We start from the raw sequence: 21405 nt of genomic DNA on the forward strand, positions 1-21405 counted from the left end.
ACCATGAAGGTTGTATGTCAATTCGAAGTACCTATTACAATAGAACGGCAATTTCATACTTTAACCCCTATTAGTTAAACTGGATAATGTATTTTTTTTTCTCAGTCGTACACTCCTGGCGGAGTGGTCGTGGTTACGTATGTCTTAATGCTTGGTTGCGGCTTTTGAGATACTTTCATTGTCTCTATTTGTGGTGGTACGTGTACATTCAGTAAGGGAACACTTTGTAGAAGACTTAATCAAGTCTGTCCAGCTCATGGATGATCGGCCGCGAAAGCGTTGACCGTCTACTCTTCCTTATAACGTAGATATGTTTCCCGTAATGAGAGGATTGAACCTAGTTAGATTTCTGGAGGAAACAAGTTACTGTTTTGACCGTTTTGATATACGCATGTTTCCGTCTGAATGTGCAAGGAATGCATAGCTTGAGGTACTTTCAAAAGAGCACGGCTTCTTCAACACAAAATACTTCTGTAAAAGCCTAGTAGAGTTAGCAAAACCGCAAAGAGGAGGTGGCATTTAAATTGCGAACAGCTGATGCTGCTCTTGGACACGTCATTTTGGATCCTCCCGGATGCTTTTAGGTACCTCAAGCACCGGTCATCGTTCTCGTCGAACCCGTCGCCTGCGACGAAGGGCTCGACGAGTAAATTAACCCACAGACACAGCCCACTGAGTTTCTCGCCAGATCTTTTCAGTGGATCGCATTTCCGATCCGGTGGTAGATTCTGCGAAGCACGGCTCTTGCTAGAGCTCATGTTAGCAACGTCGTCAGGTTTGAGCCCCGTGAGCTCACCTACATGTTAGGGCGAAGCTGACATAGCTTCTCGAGGCTATCAGCTTAGGTAGGTTAAAAAAAGCTACGCCTGGTTCAAGCAAAACTTACGTTGAATTATTTTCTTCCAAAACAATTGGTATAATACATCGTCTACTGACTAACAATGGTTGGGAACTAGGCGATCTGTTTGTTAAACATGCCTTCATGTAGCTCAGCCTTCGAGCCGTGCGAACTGTATTTGACTAATTAAAACATTATTACAAAATGTATTGAGTAATTTTTCGAAATAGCGTTCGCGTGTTTAATGAAATTCAACCGAAATCCTTGACTCCTCAAGATTCATATTCATTTAAATAACGTTTACTCCGTTGTTACGTTGTTGACATTTAGAAAATGAAATTTTTTTTTGCACCAAACAGTGATGTTGGTTACTGGATTTCGTTGACGTCATAGAGTGAGTGCCACCAGCGTATCGGTAGACCTGCTCATCAGATTGCTTGAATGAGCACGTGCCGGTTTCTTTCCATTAAATAAATCTAGATTTTTCTACAGGAAAACCTTAAAACTACCACAGTTACTGTAGCTTAACTCGTTTCTAAATGTCGATGCCCTAGAATTATTGCGGTAGATCTAACCGTTCATTCACCATCGTCGTATCGCCTAGCAGTTACCGTCCGGTAGCTGATGGCGAACCATGCGGAAATAGATTACGTATACCGAGAGAGAGACACGAGCGGTAAACTTTTTATTGTCAGAACTTTCATATCCTCTGGCCTTCTATCGACCGGTAGCTTTTTTCTTTTCCGATCTATGCCTTAGTAGCTAATGTGCTGATTGTAGTCGTAGTCATGTACACGATCCTGGGCTTCTGATTTTTTTTTAAGCGATTACGCATAAGTCATATTTACTTGTTGAATAATATATTTTTTATTACCTTTGCAGGCAATCGAGCATACGGCCCACATATTGGTGTGTGGTTACCGTCGCCCATTGACGTCAGCAATGTCAGGGGCAGAGCCTAGCGTTAAGTACTCTCCACAAGCTTCATTTGAAGAAGGACATGTCATAGCGCTCGGAAAACACCGTGCAGGGGAACTCATGCCAAAGCCGGATGGTTCGTGGCAGATAAGATCGGCGGGCGGTGCGATGGTAAAGACGAGATGATGGGATCATCTCAAATAGTTCCTCAGAGCACTCCCCATGGAACATACTGTAAAAAATACAGAGGGAACCGATTTCCCTCCGCAGACCCAGGATTGCCCTAAACACGTCATTACGAATCCTTCCGATTCATTAACGGTTCTTTTAGGTACCTCAAGCAGCGGTTACTGCCCTCGCCGAACCCGTCGCTTGCGACGAAGTGCTCGATGAGTAAATTAACCCATAGACACAGCCCACTGAGTTTCCGGATCTTCTCAGTGTGTCGCGTTTCCGATCCGGTGGTAGATTCCGCGAAGCACTGCTCTTGCTAAGGCCAGTGTTAGCAACACTCCGTTTGAGTCCCGTGAGCTCACCTACACATCAAGGGGAAGCTGAAATAGCCTCTCAAGGCTATCAGCATAGGTAGGGAAAAAAAGACCCAGAGGTTCCAAATATCTTACTTGTAATCCAAAATTTATGTTACTGTCAGAAAACTTGTACCATACGGCTTGTTTTTGTGTGACAATCAAAGGTACAATCAAGACATCGAGTCCACTATAAGGCTACTACTTATACTGATAGCCTTGAGAAGGTATTTCAGCTTTACCCTAACGTGTAGGTGAGCTCATGAGCAGTGCCTCGCAGAATCTACCACCTATCGGAAACGCGACCCACTGAGAAGATACGGCGAGAAACTCACTGGGCTGTGTCCATGGGTTTAATTTACGTGCTTAGGGCGAGAATGTGGTTGTTCGGAACTTGTATATGTACAAGCTTGTCCCGAAAATGTCACAAGCAAGACTTGAGCATCTGTCGAACATCTTGTGTTCTACGAGCATGGTGGCTAACAAATAATAAGAATTCGGTTTTACAAGATCAGATTGAGATATCAGGGTGGTCTGCGCAACAATGAATGTGGGGTAATGTTACGTAAAGCTATGCTCACTTCGTGAAAGATTTGAATGCCACGCATTCGAACGTCACGTAAGAACGTTGTTGCCGCGTGCACAATAAGTGCAGGTCTGGCGACACGCAAAGTAATTGTCGCCTAATCTCTTGGTGATTAGTTAGGAGTCAATAAATGGAAATATCTATCATTGTACTCTGTATATTATAAGGCGCTGTCTCGTAATGATTGGTTTTCGTAATGACTTTTGCGTCAATTCACCTGAAGACGATTTTAAATGTAAAAGGCTGTAAGGTAAAGTTGAAATTCGGTGTTAAATGGTTACTGGTACACCTTTGAGATATGAATTCTAAGGTCTCAGTATAGTTACAACGGCTGCCCCGCCCTTCAAACCGAAACGCATTACTGCTTCAAGGCAGAAATAGGCAAGGTGGTGGTGCCTACCCGTACGGACAAGAAGTCCTACCACCAGTAACTACGCAAATTATAATTTTCCGGGTTTTACTCCAAGCTAAACTGCCAAAACGAGGGAGTCATTAAGCGATTTTCCACAGGCAGTTAACCAAGTGTGCCGTGAGATCAGATTTGTTTCATAATCGATTCACTTTTTTATTCGTTCGCTTTAGCGCTAGTTATTGGCCTTGCTTCATTTACGTTTTATTCCAATATACAGCACAGTATTATGATGAAAATTTTGATTTCACCTTGACTTTATATATTTTAGAATTTTGTCTAATAACGAATGAAAATAATTGTTGCGTGTTCGACAAATTAATGTAAGTATTTTCGTAACTATCCATTATTGATTGTCCTCGATAAATCCTACGGCTTAATTCATGCTGAGTCACTATATTAATATCGGAGACAGAGGAAGTCATTGTTTAAAAAAAACACAGTGAACATTGTCTATGGAAAGTCACTCCGAATGTTTCGATAAGCTTTTAGACGAAGGGATCATTTGGAATATCCAATGAGTCTTAATGCGATATAAAGCCAAAAAATACCACTTTTGGGCAGAACCAGAGGCTCCAATTTGTCATGATATTCTTCTTTTTTATTTTTTGTCTACGGCACGGTTTGTGCATTAGCCAGCGTCAAGTAATAAGATTTTTATAATTCGCCGTTTTAATTATTTACAGTTTATGATTAATAAAAAACGAAGGAAACTAATTGCAACACAACATAAATGATTAAAAACGAATTAAATTTACAAATGAGATGATTTCATGAGTTTTAATTAAGCTTATATTAAGTCGTCGTGGCCTAACGGATAAGACGTCCGGTGCATTCGTGTTGAGCGATGCACCGGAGTTCGAATCCCGCAGGCGGGTACCAATTTTTCTAATGAAATACGTACTCAACAAATGTTCACGATTTACTTCCACGGTGAAGGAATAACATCGTGTAATAAAAATGAAACCCGCAAAATTATAATTTGCGTAATTACTAGTGGTAGGACCTTTTGTGAAGTAGTAATGCGTTTCGGTTTGAAGGGTGGGGCAGCCGTTGTAACTATACTTGAGACCTTAGAACTTATATCTCAAGGTGGCGCATTTATGTTGTGGATGTCTATGGGCTCCAGTAACCACTTAACACCAGGTGAGCTGTGAGCTCGTCAACCCATCTAAGCAATAAAAATAAAAAAAGTTCCGTTGAATATAACATAAATGCGCCACCTTGAGATACAAGTTCTAAGGTCTCAAGTATAGTTATTATCTAAAGTAAGTTCTACTCGTAGTTGTGGAACTGATTTTCTTCTATACGTTTGAATGACTGCTGTTTCCTGGCGACCTCCAGGGTTATGACCTTTGACCGCGCAATTAACCACCGCTGCCCGGCTACCTGCTCAATTACATTAATATTTGTTTTTGTTATTCTAGTTCACTGGTTCATGGCTAATTTTGTGTTGTATAATTAACGGTCGTTACGCAAATTTTGCGGGTTTGTTTTTAGTTGCGCGATTGCATTTATTCGCTGCAGAAGACGTTCTTAAACACGTTTCAATTGTGTGTTTCTAAAGAAAAACTGTTTACGGATTTCCATCAAGGCCTTTTGGAAGGCTTAATGACGGAGGGAAGAGCTTCCACCGAGGGGGTGATATTGCTCGGTAGACCGACGATCCAAATGTTGTTGTTCGGAGCTTGTATATATGCAAGCTTATCTTGATAATGTCGTAGGTGAGATTCAGGCGTCTGTCAAATATCTTGCGTTGTATTATGGCTACCCACCACAGCCTAGTCGCATTGCTCATTTATTACTAGTATTAGTTCAAATTTTCCAACAGAAAAGCCGAAGGTATTATACTATACAGCCATATTCTGTTATATTAAAAATAATTTTAACCAAAATGAATAGAATAAGGTCAAAAATAATTTATTTAAGGCTGTAATCAATTAGAATAAAATTTAAGGTACTATAATAAGATGAGATGGTTATATTCTGAGATTTTATCAGAATTATTAGAGGTATCCGATAAGCCACGTCTAACGATGCTACTTTATTTGCTCACACATTTGCACTTTAACAGCTGCTAAATAATTAATAAACCACTGTTAACACCGGCCGACAAATGAAAATTTTTTGAAAGTTGTTTGTATTTGAGCCACAAATATCACCAATTTATACTATTTTAAACACAAAAACACCTACATATTTGCCTTTCACATCAGATTTTTTTAAAAGAAGGAAAAAGCATTTTTTTCAAAATTTAACGAAAAAATCGTTTATAACGTTTTTTGTTTCTACTTTGAGATTTTTACGAGGATTCCATTATTTTTGAACGTAGTGCTTGTCTCGTGCTATACTGTCCCACTCGCACAAGAACCATGGAAATTTTGTATATAAGTAAAAAAATAAATAAAAAAATATATATAAGTACGTAACGTAAGATTTTTTTTAAATAAACACACTAATTTCAAAAAAAAGTTTATGAACAAAGTAACTGTAGAGGTTTATTTGCATGTAAACTGTTTCGAATGGGTGTGTCGTTGTTGCAACTAATATATTTCCTCACGAGAGGTTGCACGATTCGAGAAAAGAGCGCCAAAATCTAAAATTTAATTTATATTAATCAAAAAATTTAAAATAGCCAATGTCTTAATTTTTTTTAAAACCTGATGTGATACGATAAAATGAGGTATAATTTCGTGATCAGCACTACCAAATTAGTGAAAAAAAATAATCAGAACTTAAACAAGGAAAATGATGTCGGCCGGTGTAATTGTCGTTTAAATATGAAGAAACACGAAATTCATATGATAAAACAAATTCAGTCGACTTTGCTAGTCGCATACCCGCCAAGAAGTCGCTCATTTACTACTGCTGCAAAATCAATTAACATATCAATAAATGTTTGCTGTTTATTTAAAGTCCCGCAGTCCTTACGGCTGTATCTTATGTGTTTTTCGAACGGAGATCTCTGCTTTTAGTTCTATTTAGGAAAGATATGTTCACGAAAACACTAACTAATTTAAATATTATAGTAATAAAATTTATTATTATACATATGTAGTTAAAATGATACAAGTCGAACTACAAAAAAAGAATACAACATTCATTTTTGTTACCATAATGACCTTGTTCCATATTGTTTTCACTGGTGGTAGGACGTCTTGTGAGTCCCCACGGGTAGGTAACAAACACCACCCTGCCTATTTCAGCTGTGAAGCATAATGCGTTTCGGTTTGAAGGGTGGGGCAGCCGTTGTACTGTAAAAATTGAGACCTTAGAACTTATATCTCAAGGTGGGTGACGCATTTACATTATAGATGTCTATGGGCTCCAGTAATCACTTAACATCAGGTGGGCTGTGAGCTCGTCTACCCATCTAAGCAATAAAAAAATAAAAATGTTATCATCGCTAACTAATAGTCCTGAGGTCAGTGAAAATTACGTTGCTAGAATTCCGTTATTATATGGATAGACAGAAACACGTCAAGTCAATGAAAGGGTATCAAAAAATGAAGTTACACACACGACCTTAATCTTATGTCATTGTTACAGAATTAAAAAAAAGATGGAAACAAGATGGAGAACGTTCGTGATATTATCGTTCTGCTTGGGTTCAAGTAAGTACTGTTTATCTTAAAATTGCACTGACTAAAGTCGTAAACCCGCCCAAGTCACATCTCTGGGATAATTATGTTCCAAAAGGAACTATAATAAAATTTAGAATTGTTAGTTCCAACTTATATATCGTGTAGCGTTATGATATAATTAAAAAGATCATTAAAAGTCATTATGTGGTCTTTTGTGACCATGAAAACGGTATTAATATACGAAACGTGGGAAATAATATAATAACAATAAAAAAACGATAGATTAAATTGTAAAAGTACTTTTAAATCGTAAATTATGTCTGCGACTTGCCAGAAACTAAGAAAAAACTATTATGCATTATGACTGAATATCCAAATTAAACTCTAAAAGCTACTACAGAAAGAGATAAAGTCATGAGAGGATCCGGCGAAGCAACCCCAACGAAATGGCTTAGTCCACTGAGTTTCTCGCCGGATCTTCTCAGTGTATCGCGTTTCCGATCCGGTGGTAGATTCTGCGAAGCACCGCTCTTGCTAGGGCTAGCGTTACCAACGCCCCCAGGTTAAAGGCCCGTGAGCTCACCTACTCGCTCGGTTACGCTGGTATAGCCTTCCAAGTCTACCAGCTTAGGAAGTAAAAAAAGAGATGGTTATTTTGTAAGCTACTAAATAACTACATTTTCATAATAATATAATCAACCCACGCGTGCTTCATATAACGCCCTAACTTCTATGTATTGCTCTTTTTTTCCTACCTAAGCTTATAGCCTTGTGAGGCTATTTTAGCGTAACCTTAACTAGTAGGTGAGCTCACGGGGTTCAAACCTGAGTGATGCTAACACTGGCCCTAGCAAGAGCCGTGCTTCGCGGAATCTACCACCGGATCGGTAACGCGACCCACTGAGAAGATCCGGCGAGAAACTCAGTGGGATGTGTTTATGGGTTAATTTGCTCGGCGAGCCCTTCGTCACAAGCGGTAGCTTCGACGAGGACGGTGACCGGTGCTTGTAGTACCTAAAAGCACCGTTAATGGATCGGGAGGATCCGTAATGACGTGTTTTGGGCAAAGACATAACAAATGAATGGAAAAGTCGATATCGCGGAGATCCGACATGTTATCTTCTCTATAATCCTGTAAATTTCTAAACCAATTAACAGGCTTAGCAAACATGTTACCGGTGTTCACGCAAGACATGAACAACTTACCGCTATCGGAGAGTACTCCGGTTGGCACAGTGGTCTACACACTGCAGGGAGTTCACCCTCAGGGGTTACCGGTAAGTTTCAAGCTCCTCCTTAAACTATTAAGTTGTTTTGTCTGACTTTTTATTTTTATTGCCCGTAGGCAGGAGGCAGACGAGCATACGCCTGATGGTGAGTGGTTACCGTCGCCCATGGACTTCAGCAATGGCAATGGCAGAGCCAAGCCGCTGCCTACCTTTAAGTACTCTTCACAAGCCTCATTTGAGGAAGGATATGTCATATCGCTCGGGAAACACCGTGGAGGGGAGCTCATTCCAGAGCCGGATGGTACGTGGCAAAAAAGATCTCTGGAAGCGCACTGTGGATGAACGCAGTGGCTCCAGGTAGTATGGATGAACTCTACTCCGGTAGCGGGCGGGGCGATAGTAAAAACGAGATGGTGGTATCGTCTCGAACAATTCCTCAGAGCAAGACTAAATAAGTGAATATGCATCGGGAAAGATTATTGTCATCTGTGCGTCACGCGTACCGCATTTACCGAGAATAAGTACAATTTCCGCATTCAAAACGATTTTTGTTCTACAAAAACCGAAGCTTAAGAACGTAACATGTACTATAGAACGTATTTTACGTTGTTTATGTATATGGGCTCCGGTAACCACTTATCATCAGGTGGGCTGTGAGCTCGTCCACCCATCTATGCAATAAAAAATAAATAAATAAATGGTTACATTTCAGATCAAATACAGCATGGTCGGCTCTGACAATTTCGTTGTAGATCCTGAGTCCGGCGATGTCACGCTGGACAAGCCTTTGGACAGGGAGGTAAGAAATATAACTACTGACATAAGACGCCCACCCTAATTCACCCAAAAATTACATTGTACACATTAATTTATAGTATTTATAGTAACTAGTTTAATCCTAGCTTGTGAAAACTTCCTTTTATTAAAGTTGTTTTTTTTTTTTTAGGCTACCCACAGCTTGTTATTACTGTGTGCTTATTATGTTTTGTATTCGGGTTCACCATTTAATTTGATTTTTGTTTTGTTTTTTTTTCTTAAATTTTTATAATTTACAAATTTTACTAATTTATGCCATATTCTAAGTATGTGCACACGTACGGAGTCTTCATTCCCGCAGAGAACCAAGGGGAAACGGGGGTGACTGAAAATCAGCGCTGTTCGATTTATCAACCTTGAACAGCAATAGCTGAGCCACCTCCTTTTGCCTTTTTCTCTTTTTTTTTTCTTTTCTTTTCTTTGTATTTCATTGTATGATGTGAAAGGCAATAAATGATTTTTATTATTATTATTATTACATACATATATTGGAGGTTTGGATTATATTTAATGTCTCAAAAATAAGAACAGTTATAATTAACCTATTTGAAGAAATAAATAAAATACTTGGAACAAATCGTGCAGCATCATCCGTGCTATGGGTAACCTGTATTAAGCAGAGACTGACAAAAATATGTATATACGATTTTATATTTACAAACCTGTTCATAACACGAATGTTAGCACGATGTGGGAATCAAACCCACGATCTTTGGCGCAACAGTCGGGCTCCCTAGCTAAAGTTACTGCATCACCGTGCCAGTCAAATACCTTTAAAACTGAATTCATAGAAACATCAATTTTTTTATATTCATAAATTTTAAGTATTCACCTTTATTTTGGGATGCTTATAAGTAAGTATGTACATATATACAAATCATCATCCTCCTCCTCCTTGCGTCGATAATCCTCAGTGCTGAGGGTCGTGGCCTCCTCTAATCACTTTCTCCTGCATCATCTTGCGCCATTCCTGCCTGCCCTCGGCTGTGTGGATAGCAACGTGGACGGAGGTATTGAGAGTGGAGCGTATTTGATCCGACCAGCGCATTGGATTTCTGCCTCAAATCATCATAATAAAGGAAATATCCGATCCAAAGTTATCTGATTCTGTTCCTCAGGTTGACGATACGCTGAAGTTCCTCGTTTCCATTGAAGCTGCCGACCCTCAGGGTCAGCAGAAGCTGATACAGAAACAGCCCGTCACAGTCATAGTGCTAGATGAAAATGATAACCCGCCTACATTCAAAAACGTGAGTTGTGCTGTGGCGTACAAATCGTAAATTGCATGTTGCATACAGGGTGTAGTTTAATTAAACTTATTTATTTATTACACTTCATGTAAAATTTACATTGGCGGACTTAATGCCTAAGGCATTCTCTGTCGGTCAACCAAAGTAAGTGCTGAATGGATAGTGGTAGGTGTAATGAAATTTATATTAAGTTACAAAAAATATATACATACATACATCAATACATACGTATAATAGTTTATACAGTATTAAAAGGAATATAAAGGAAATAAGTTCATGACGATTCCGCTAACTTTTCCAACAACATGCCGAACCTTTAACTTGGACGTGCAACGGTTAGTAATAGTCCGGATTTATAACGCGCACATCAATAATTGTCCTCCTCGTGGGTCTTGGAGAGGCATGCATGGGAGCGGAGCGGCAGAGACGCCGTCGGCCGATCACGATGCTTCGAGAAAGGAAGCAGTCCTTCAGTCGATATAGCACCATCGAACTAGACCTTACATCGACATCATTAAAAACTAAACAGCTTAAACTGGGATAGTTTGAATTCGTTATAAAATGGTTTACCTAAATTCCTACTAGAAAAAAGGTTCAATTCAGGTAGGTACATAACGTAGCTAGAGTCTGGCAAATGAGAGTAGAGACTGAAAAAAAAAAAATCAGTGGAGCAACCCCAAAATTAGTATGACATACCTGGAGTAACCTAATTTGATACTTTATCATATAAAATAATTTGTTTTTGTATACCTAGAACCCTTACGAAGTAGACGTGCCAGAAGACGAAGCAATAGGAACGACCATCCTCAACAACATACTGGTGGAAGATAAAGATTTTGTCGGCGATAATCTTGAAGTTGGATGTTCGGCCAATGACCAGGTATGTTCACGCACTCACAAAAATCTATCAGTGCATTTTATTCATCGGTTGACATCTTCGATAATACCAAGCCAGCAGAGTTAGTGGGTTTTTATTGTGGCGAATTAATTCTTGATATGGAATATACACTCGTAAGTATGTTCTTGCGAGGAAATATATGAGTTGTGCGTTGCATTTTGGGATACAACATTCTAGTCATTTAATATTTATTCTATGGTTTACATGGTATTTTATTATTAACAAAAAGTCAAATCAAAATAATTTAACATAACTCAACCCACACAGTAGAACAGATCTTCCAATGCGCTTGAAGGAGGCACAGTTCCCAAGATACTGGCTACGTTGCCTCGTTGGACAGCCAGATTCACTCTCTGTGCAAAGTACAGTTTATTATATGTATATTTTTAATCTTTACGTATTTTTAAATTTCATCATTGTTTTAATGCTATGTTTGGGTTTGATTTAATGGGTTTGGTCTATTTTGATAGAGCTCTCTAAATATTATTATTAATAATAGACCGCAACATACCGGCCGTATCTTTATAGAATTTTCTTAGATGACAACGTTTGTCTGGAAGAGATCACTTTTAGCTATAGACCTCCTATTGAATAAGTGTTGACAGTAGACTTGTCCTCCTTGCATCGTGCTAGTTAGTGCTGAGGGTCATGACCTTTACGGAACGTTTTGGTTCGAACTATGTTCCTCCATTCTGTTGTCTTATATCCATTGACGAATGCTAGTTTCATGTGCAAATATTTGAAGTATTCTCTCTCTCTAAAACACTAAAATTTTATTATCTTATTGCAGTGGCCTGAAGCTTGCGATATCTTTGACGTAGTGGCTTTAAACTCGACTTCGCACCACTACCACGGAGCTCTGGTCCTGAAGAGGCCCCTCAATTACAACGAAAGGCAGTTCTATCAGTTTCAATTGTCTGCCACAGTGAGTAATTAAACCATATATAGTTGGACTGCCTTGTAGAACTGGACGGAGGGCAAGGCAGACCAAGTTTGATGGTAGGGCGTGCTTTTAGTGCCATCGTCTTGTCATGAAGCAATTATGTCCTTGAATTCGAAAGACATTCCGTATGGTAGAGTGGGAATTGAACCCTAGATCTCAATGAGAGCGATAGTACTGCCCTCGATTCAGTCAGACAAAGGTTTGATTGTTTTCAAAAAGAAATGGCTTCATAAAGATAAAAAGTTTTGCGAATCATTTTCTTATACAGTCAAAACTATATTTACGGCTTAATCTTTTGTTCGATATTTTGTGTTTTTATTAAAAATAGTAAATATAGTTTTAATTATGTGTATGATTCGTGGAAACCGAAAAAAGTTCTATGTTTTCGTACATCAGTGGTTTTACAGTTTGATATCAACCGTCGATAGTATTCCACTCATACAGTAATTAAAAGAGAAGTACGCATCAAAGGGAATGTGTGGCGATTTTGCCTGTCAAAACTTACAAAGTGTTGCCACACGAAAGAGTGGTAAATTTAACGACAAATGTACCGATGTGGCCAGCCTCAATGGGTTCGTAAAATTGACTTGTCTTCCCCAATAGGACGGCATTCAGAACTCCTCCGGACAAGTAGAAGTGAAGGTGATAGACGTCCAGAATTCGAGTCCCATGTTCTACGGAGCTCTCAGCGGAGCGCTGTCGGAGGACGCGCCGGTCGGCACCCTGGTGCTGACGGTGCAGGCCAGGGACGCTGACAAGGCTCAACCCAGGCCTGTCGTCTTGGAGCTGCTCACTAGTAAGGATGTCTAAAAATCGAATCTTTTTTATTTATTTATTTTTTATTACTTAGATGGGTGGACGAGCTCACAGCCCACCTGGTGGATATTGTGGTTACAAGTGGTTACTGGAGCCCATAGACATCTACAACGTAAATGCGCCACCCACCTTGAGTTATGAGTTCTAAGGTCTCAAGTATAGTTACAACTCTACGGCAGAAATAGGCAGGATGGTGGTACCTACCCATGCGGTCTCACTAGAGGTCCTACCACCAGTAAAAAAATCTGCACCTTTAGGATTTTGATTAACATCTCTCTTGAATTTTAACACGCTTCATTAGATTGGTATATGGTAGGTATAAAGTCCTCTGTTAAGGCCATCTCTCTCAAACTTGAATGAGGATTTTCAGTTACTATTTCCTTTACTTTTGCGACGTTAACTTCAGTTGTAGACTTTAGTGGTCTACCTAAGTGAGGTAAATCTTCCATCACATCTTAATCGCTTTTGAACGCTTTATACCACTCATAAGACTCCTGTAATATTTTTAGTGATTCCGAACACGATATTCCATTGGCGATGCAAAATTTAAAAAAAACTCTTATGTTCACTATATTAAAATTTAATCTAAATAACAGATTCAACTAAAACTTCGCGCCATATTGGAAAACAGTTGTGCCAATCTAACAAAAACAAAAAAAAAATTGAATTTGGAACCATAATAAAATCCTTTCCCGATTTTTTTTTTGACTGAATGTGTGTAAAGGAATCTTTGAACTTCATTTTCTCCGACTTCGAGACGTCTGATTAACTTGAAAATGACGGATCAAGGATCGATGACACTATATATTTCTTTTATAACTTCACTCTAATATCCTTTCAGGATCAACAGATAAAAAAAGGTGAAAGGAATTTTTTTTTTTTTTTTTTATTAGTTCAATTATCAGTTCCGTTTGATATTTACGCGTGTTTAATTTTACTTTCAAACTTCAACATGTGTATAGATTTTATATGTGTATATCTATACTAATATTATACAGAGGAAAGATTTGTTTGTTTGTTTGTTTTGAATAGGCTTCCAAACTACTGAACCGATTTGAAAAACTCATTCACTGTTTAGGAGCTACAATATTTCCGAGTGATATATTATAAAATCTGTTTCCGTAAACTTAGAGATTACTATTTCTGACACAAATTGCAACAGCGTTATGGAATCCATAAATTAAATACTTTGATATATATACTATTATTATGATATATATACTATTACGATTAAATACTTTGATATGATAATACTTTGAAATATAATCTAGTCACACCTAAGTTTTGTTCGATTCTACCCTCTTGATTACTTTCGGCTACCATTCGACGATTTGAATAAGCATCAGCGGCTGTATCAGGAATATGTTAATCGTTTGCAGATCCTCTGGATTTCTTTCTGTTGGACAAAAACACTGGAGAACTACGGACAGCTAAGCCGCTAGATAGAGAAGCTTTAGACGATCCGTCCTCGCCACTAAATTTAACCGTCAGGGTAAGTGAACTCATGTAAACTGACCTTTTGAATTCTATTTGTAAAATGGACCTTATAGCGCTCGCGAGTATGGCATATCCCCTCCAGCTTTGCTAGAAATGACGTCATACACTTTTAGTTTCCCTATTAATAAACGTTAGACCAATATACATGTAGGAACGGAACGGAGTGATATGGAGGAATGACAGATATGGAGCATGACTGAGTGAGAGAGATAGATGTTGTGTTAGGAAGTAAGAAAGGAGGCGAATGAATGCGGAACATCTAGATTATTGCATAAGCAGCACGGGAGTTAGTTTCCGGACGCGACGACGCTGAGACGCATTGTACCCGGAAGACGAAAGACGTATGTAACTTAAGACGATATAATAAGACGAAATAAAGAATCGTGATTTTGTGTAGTGATCGAGTGTTTCTCTGACCCACCCCGAATATAAAATCCCACATACATGCAAATGTTCTTTGCTAACTCAGAGCTGCCACAGTTTTGTGGCCTTGTCGTATCACTCTTGTCAGAGCTGTCGTGGTCATCACTCAGTAATGGTACTTAATTTATAATTAATGGTACTTGAACCATTGTACCATGGTTCATTTGTGGACTAAATAATAATAATGGTTGGTTCGAAGTAAGTATCAGTTGAATGGAATATTTTGAATGTATTCAACTGATAATTATTTTTAATAGGTAAATGTATCTTTTTTGTTTGATTGGTTTTGTTAATTTTAAGTATGTTTCAATGATACTATGTACACATATGGACTTTTTGTTGTTGTATGAAAAAAAAATATCATTCATTTTTTCATTCATTCTTTCATTCACTCATTCATTCATTCATTCGGTTGTGTTGAGCCTGATGTCATGCAAACAACCTTCAATAGCCGACTTGACTTAGAGTCCAAGTTGTCCATAGTATGGGCAACTTTCCACGCAGTCTGGTGCTTTGCTCTGAACGACAAGACGCTCTATGGAGTAATTTCACGCGGTTTCAGGCAACCGAAATAGTGAATGGCTCACCGTTGATATCGGATTTGACGTCGACCGTCGCGACGGTGACCATCACCATTAAGGACGTGAACGACGAACCGCCCCGCTTCAACCGAAGGGAGTACGCCGTTCAGATACCGGAGAGTCTACCGGTCGGGACGCCGCTGCCCAACTTAGAGATGGTCGTCACCGACACTGATTTGGTAAGTGCCAAGCTCTCATCTCAACCTACGTCAAATCAAATCAAATCAAACTTTATTAGCTAAAACACGATTTACAAAGTTGTTGATAGTTATTTTATAGAACAGCGTGTTTCTACCAAGTCGACGTGCAAATGTTATTCAAAATTATTTACATTAAATGCAGTCAGTAAATATGTTAATTAATTAAAATATCAAACAACAAAATAAATTAATTGAATAAGAATTAATTATTTATATCGTAAAATGAAAACAAAGAACAGAAAGAAGCGAATTTAAAATTAACATAATGATTTATCATTTAAAAAATCGTTAACTGTATAACATCTTAAGTTTAAAAATTTTTTCAAGTTCGTTTTAAATAAAAATAATTTGTCTTTTTTTTATAGTATCAGATGGCTTATTATATATTTTCGGTGCCATACACAATATACTTTTTTGCATAAGAGTTGTCTTAGCACAATGCAAACACAATTTATTTTGGTCGCGCCGAAACTTCACTTATCAATAGCAATTTAATGTAATTATAAGTTTGGATGGTTCTTTCAAACCCGACCCTGTGGACCGAATTGTAAATCCGATCCACTAACGGTGCTTTTATTTAGGTATCATATGCACCGGTAATCGTTCTCGTCGAACCCGTCGCTTGCGACGAAAGGCTCGACGAGAAATTAAGCCGTAGACAGCCCACTGAGTTTCTCGCCCTATCTTCTCAGCGGGTCGCGTTTCCAATCCGGTGATAGATTCTGCTACACTGTTCTTGCTAGGGTCAGTGTAAGCATTACTCCGGTTTGAGCCCCGTGAGCTCAACTACTAATTAAGGTTACGCTGAAATAGCCTCTCAAGGCTATCAGCTTAGGTAGGAAAAAAAAACCACTGAACACCAGGTGGGCTGTGAATGAGCTCGTCCACCCATCTAAGCAATAAATCCTTTAAACACCAGGGTCTCAATTCGGTGTTCGGTTTGCGTTTACTGAATGAGTTCGAAGCGTTCGTCGTGGAGCCCCCGTCGGCAACCGGCAGCGCCTCCGTCACCATACGACTCAACTCCAGCTTGGACTACGAGGACCCGAACCAGAGGAAGTTCATTTTGGAGGTAACTATTTATAATTAAATAGTGAGGGGGCATAATCACACCCACCAAGATAAGGGCGTCACTATTTTTAGGTAATTTCTATTGAGTTTACCGTGATTGTGACATCAATAATTCAAGTTAGTTAATACATACCTATATAATGAAAACACCGTTTATGGTCTGGTAAGTCGTAAATCCACAATGAATATTTGTCAATAAACTAACACTCTACGAAAATGATTTAATGGTTTTATAATAATATACATTCATATCTAGACAGTTTCATTACATCTTGCACATTTTTGACAATACCGTTAAATTTTATACGAAAAATAGTTTTGTTAATCTTCAAGTCCTTTTGTCGCGTTGAAGGTCAATTCGGTCTCTCATTCTCGTAGCTCATTCTCGAACCTTCTATTCGAACACTGTTCTCACGCTAGGTGATAGCAGAAGAGCTGCACACGACCCCGAAGCTGTCGTCACGGGCCAGCGTGACGGTGACAGTGACAGACGTCAATGACAATGCGCCGCAATTCGCGGAGGAGCCCGTGGTGCGGTCCTTATCGGAGACTTCGCCCCCCGGCACCCGCCTCATTGCCTCGCGTGCCACTGACCGGGACACGGGAAGGTAAGACTGCTCTTAAAATAACACATACTCTTTTGGACATCAAGAATTTCAGGTCTATTGTGACATTGCGTTACAAAGATATTGTAGTGAGTTTTCAGCGCGAAGGAAATTATTTATATACCGAATTTCCTCAATCCCTTGGTTTGGACGTGACAATGACAACAGAAAATTTTTCTTGTGTATTCATAATGTTACTAAGTATATTCGCAATAGTGTTTTTAAGAGAAATACATATTTATGATTGAAATAAATAATTGCCCCTAAAGATTTGAAAGGTGCACAATATCATGCTCTGTGTGCTTAGTGCGAGTTTTTGAACGTTGTCGATACCGTAAAAGTTAAGTCAAATTTGTATGCAGTTAGAACAGCGCACGTAGCGGCAAACGTAGACAAACGTAACTTCATACAAATCCGAGTTAACTTTTACGCTATCGAGAACGTTAAAAAACTCGCACTAATCACACAGTTAATTAAAATCAAATTAAATTAAATCAAAAAAAAATTATTCAACATAAATGAGTCGTCTATTATCAAAGGTGGCAATCTGTGCATTTGGACAAAAAAAAATTATTGATATGTCAATACAGATTGATTTGAATATAATCGTCTCCTTCAAAGAATACGGTTCAAAACCTGCACTAAATAAAGGTTAATAGTTAACCTGTTATTTATCTAAGATGTCGTTCCAAAGAGTTTTGTGACTGCCAATGGAATACAAAGTCAATAATTCGTTTTTCTGATTTACCAATCATTGTCCAAAAGTCAGATTGCCGGCTTTGATAATAGTCGACTCAAATGAAAGTACATACTTGTTGAACGTCAAAAGAACTACCGCCAATTCACAAGAATTAGCCTCCGTCCTGAGAAGAGTTGGCAAGAAACTCAGCGGGCATCTCTTTTCTTTTTAAATATTAGATTATTTTTTAAATATTCAACTTTTATGTCTTAGGTTCGGTACTGAAGGTATTGTGTATGAGCTCTCCGGTAACGGGGCGGAGCTGTTTGACGTCGACAAGAGATCTGGTGTGATCAGCGTCGCGGAATGCCCTACTCCTGGACAACCCCCGTGCCTGGACTACGAGAGCAGAAAGGACTATTTCCTGCAATATAAGGTGAGGTTCTGGCATACGAAACGGAATAGATTTATAAACCGTGTGAACGGTCGGTTCGTTTTTAATACGCTTTTATTAGCTTTTTTTTATTGCTTAGATGGGTGGACGAGCTCACAGCCCACCTGTTGTTAAGTGGTTACTGGAGCCCATAGACATCTACAACGTAAATGTGCCACCCAGCTTGAGATATAAGTTCTAAGGTCTCAAGTATAGTTACAACGGCTGCCCCACCCTTCAAACCGAAACGCATTACTGTTTCACGGCAGAAATAGGGTAGCTTTAGACGTATCTATGTTAGTTTGTAACGGAATCTTTGAACATGATTTTGACCCCCTTCAAAACGTCGGATTAACTCGAAGTTTGATATACTTATTAAGGCCCGATGACAATTCAATATTAAAATAAAAAAAATTGAAAAAAATTATAATGGAAAAATTTAAATACAACAAAAAAATGAATAATAAATAATAGTTTATAAAAAAACTAAATGTATTTTCTATAAAAGCGTATTTTGTTAGTTTTTTTGAACTATTATTTATTGTGTACGTCTTTTAGTAAGGCATCGAAAATATTGATTGCCTGACGCCAGTCACATCCGCCCTCGTCCCATTCCTTTTCTTTTGTTTCTTTTCGAATCCCTGTCAAGTTTCTGTCTTACTGTGTCTAGTCGTTGTAGGTCTTATGCCCTGTCAAAAAGGTTGCACGCCACGATACCGTAGACACATAGGGATGATAGTCCACCAGGGGGATGGCTTTGTTTGGGAGTTCAATAGTCCCAATTTACATATTCATTTTAATCGCATTAGATGGAAAGAATAGTTCGCGATTTACCTGACGTGGGTCACTATAACGCGAATATGATAAAAACCAGAGAGGACGGTAGTATCTGGTATTATTCGGTTTGAGCCGGATACTTAATAATAAACAATTGGGAACTAATCACGCACGGTCATCCTGTTCTATGCATATCAAAGACTGACAAACGTGCTTATATACGTTTAAATATATACATAATTATATAGATAATAAACACCCATTTATCACTGGTGGTAGGACCTCTTGGTACCACCACCCCGCCTATTTCTGCCGTGAAGCAGTAATGCGTTTCGGTTTGAAGGGTGGGGCAGCCGTTGTAACTATACTGAGACCTTAGAACTTATATCTCGAGGTGGGTGGCGCATTTACTTTGCAGATGTCTATGGGCTCCAGTAACCACTTAACACCAGGTGGGCTGCGAGCTCGTCCACCCATCTAAGCAATAAATAAATAAACCCAGACAAAGAGCAATCAAACCTGTTCATCAGACAACGTTTGCTCGATGTGGGAATCGAACCCACGACCCTAAGCGCGACAGTCAGGGCCGCTAACTACAGCATCACCGAGTCAGTCATAGACCTTCTAACTTGTTACTTGCATTCCACAGGCGACTGATGATTACGGCAACGGTCAAATGACGGTGGTCTCGCTTCAGATATCATTGATTGATGCGAACGACAATGCCCCAGTATTTGTGACGCCGGTATACAAGGCGTCCATTGACGAAGACGCTGTCAAATTCGAACCAGAACTACAGGTATGTGGTGGTAGCGAGAAATGCCCGTAATAGGGCTGCGAATTGGGACGGTTAAGAAAGGGAGAGAGAGAGATTATTTATTATACACAAAATGAATTACAATGCGAAACATTAAATACAAAAAAGAGTAGAATTCGATCTTATCGCTAAAAGCGATCTCTTCCGGATAACGGTCTGGTGGATAAGAATCATCTGGAAACGAATTTCATGCAGTGTACCTATCGATTGAAATCTATATAAACACACATTCATACATAAAAAATACATATATACACATACATACATAAACAACGTACATATGTTGTCCACTGCTAGAAATAGGTCTCTCCTAATGTATGCCTCTCAGCTTTCTCACTTTTTGAAAAACATCAAACTCAAACTTTTTTTTTTTTTTTCACCTGGCCCAAAGTCGTCTTATTATATTTTTGGTTGTCCTTATTAAAGAAATAAAAAATATCCGGAAAGCGCAGCGTGGATAAGTTGGACAGGTGACCTGCAAAAAGAATGAATCGGTTAAAGTAAGAACTGGTAATTAGCTGTATAGTAGTGATTAATTATTTATTGTAGTGTGCAACAACACGTTACTTTAGTTGTAGTATAGGTATAACCATTGTATTTTGTATTAAGTAATTAGTAAGACAGTCAATAAACGATCGTCGACCAAAGCACTCGTTTCATTAAGATAGCCCACACATCACATGGCGACCCTGCCAGTGGTGCGTCGCGGGCGCGCCGCTTGTAAAGTGATATCTACGCCTTACGCCGAGTTTTAAATAAATGCATAACAAATTTTTGGACTAACTTGCAAAAATTATAAATTTATTTGTTCTGCACAAACATATTTTTGACATTACCTACGCATCGTCTGTACCTGTTTATAAAGAGTTTATAAACAAGTGCTTTCTCTAGAATAATGTCAGTAGCACTTTCAGGACTAACATACGAAAAATGCTTTGTGTATTGCGATGACGTCATCGTCTTTGGAAGGAACTTAGAGACGCATAATAAGAATTTAATTTCAGTTTTTGAGCGATTCCGAAAAGTTAATTTAAAACTTAACCCAACAAAGTGTGACTTTTTAAAGAAAAACATTCTCTATCTTGGACACGTAGTATCAGCTGAAGGAGTTTTGCCAGACCCAGAAAAAACTAGAACTTTGCAAAATTATCCAGTTCCGAAAAACGCTGATGAGGTTAGAAGATTCGTTGCATTTTGCAATTACTACCGGAAGTTTATTCCATCATTCGCAGAGATAACAATACCCTTAAATAACTTATGTAGGAAACATCAACCGTTTGTTTGGTCCAAAGAATGCGATATAGCGTTTAATGAATTGAAAAATAAATTAATTACACCACCTATTTTACAGTATCCAAACTTTGACCAGGATAATGAATTTATCTTACAAACAGACGCTTCAAAGAAAGCAATAGGCTCAGTATTATGTAATAGAGATATGAAACCAGTAGCGTATACAAGCAGGCCATTAAATAGAGCTGAACTAAACTACCCAACCATACAGAAAG

The 21405-nt window shown here is 38.7% G+C and overlaps 2 protein-coding genes across 2 annotated transcripts in view; both read left to right on the forward strand.

Annotated features, from left to right (window-relative positions):
- LOC101740450 (uncharacterized) overlaps nucleotides 1–21405 on the forward strand; it is a 960210-nt gene that overhangs the window by 582535 nt on the left and 356270 nt on the right. The window lies entirely within an intron of this gene.
- LOC101746185 (cadherin-87A) overlaps nucleotides 1–21405 on the forward strand; it is a 68739-nt gene that overhangs the window by 14891 nt on the left and 32443 nt on the right. Inside the window, exons 2-14 of the mRNA XM_012689649.4 lie at nucleotides 6828–6892; nucleotides 8021–8139; nucleotides 8804–8890; nucleotides 10026–10157; nucleotides 10912–11037; nucleotides 11846–11980; nucleotides 12602–12794; nucleotides 14194–14306; nucleotides 15297–15494; nucleotides 16435–16587; nucleotides 17007–17194; nucleotides 18144–18306; nucleotides 19730–19879. Of these exons, the coding sequence (XP_012545103.1) occupies nucleotides 6841–6892; nucleotides 8021–8139; nucleotides 8804–8890; nucleotides 10026–10157; nucleotides 10912–11037; nucleotides 11846–11980; nucleotides 12602–12794; nucleotides 14194–14306; nucleotides 15297–15494; nucleotides 16435–16587; nucleotides 17007–17194; nucleotides 18144–18306; nucleotides 19730–19879 (1809 nt within the window). The 5' untranslated portion in view covers nucleotides 6828–6840. The remainder of the gene's footprint in view (nucleotides 1–6827; nucleotides 6893–8020; nucleotides 8140–8803; nucleotides 8891–10025; nucleotides 10158–10911; nucleotides 11038–11845; nucleotides 11981–12601; nucleotides 12795–14193; nucleotides 14307–15296; nucleotides 15495–16434; nucleotides 16588–17006; nucleotides 17195–18143; nucleotides 18307–19729; nucleotides 19880–21405) is intronic.

Source organism: Bombyx mori, chromosome 6, assembly GCF_030269925.1.
Source record: "Bombyx mori chromosome 6, ASM3026992v2".
NCBI classification, from domain to species: domain Eukaryota; kingdom Metazoa; phylum Arthropoda; class Insecta; order Lepidoptera; family Bombycidae; genus Bombyx; species Bombyx mori.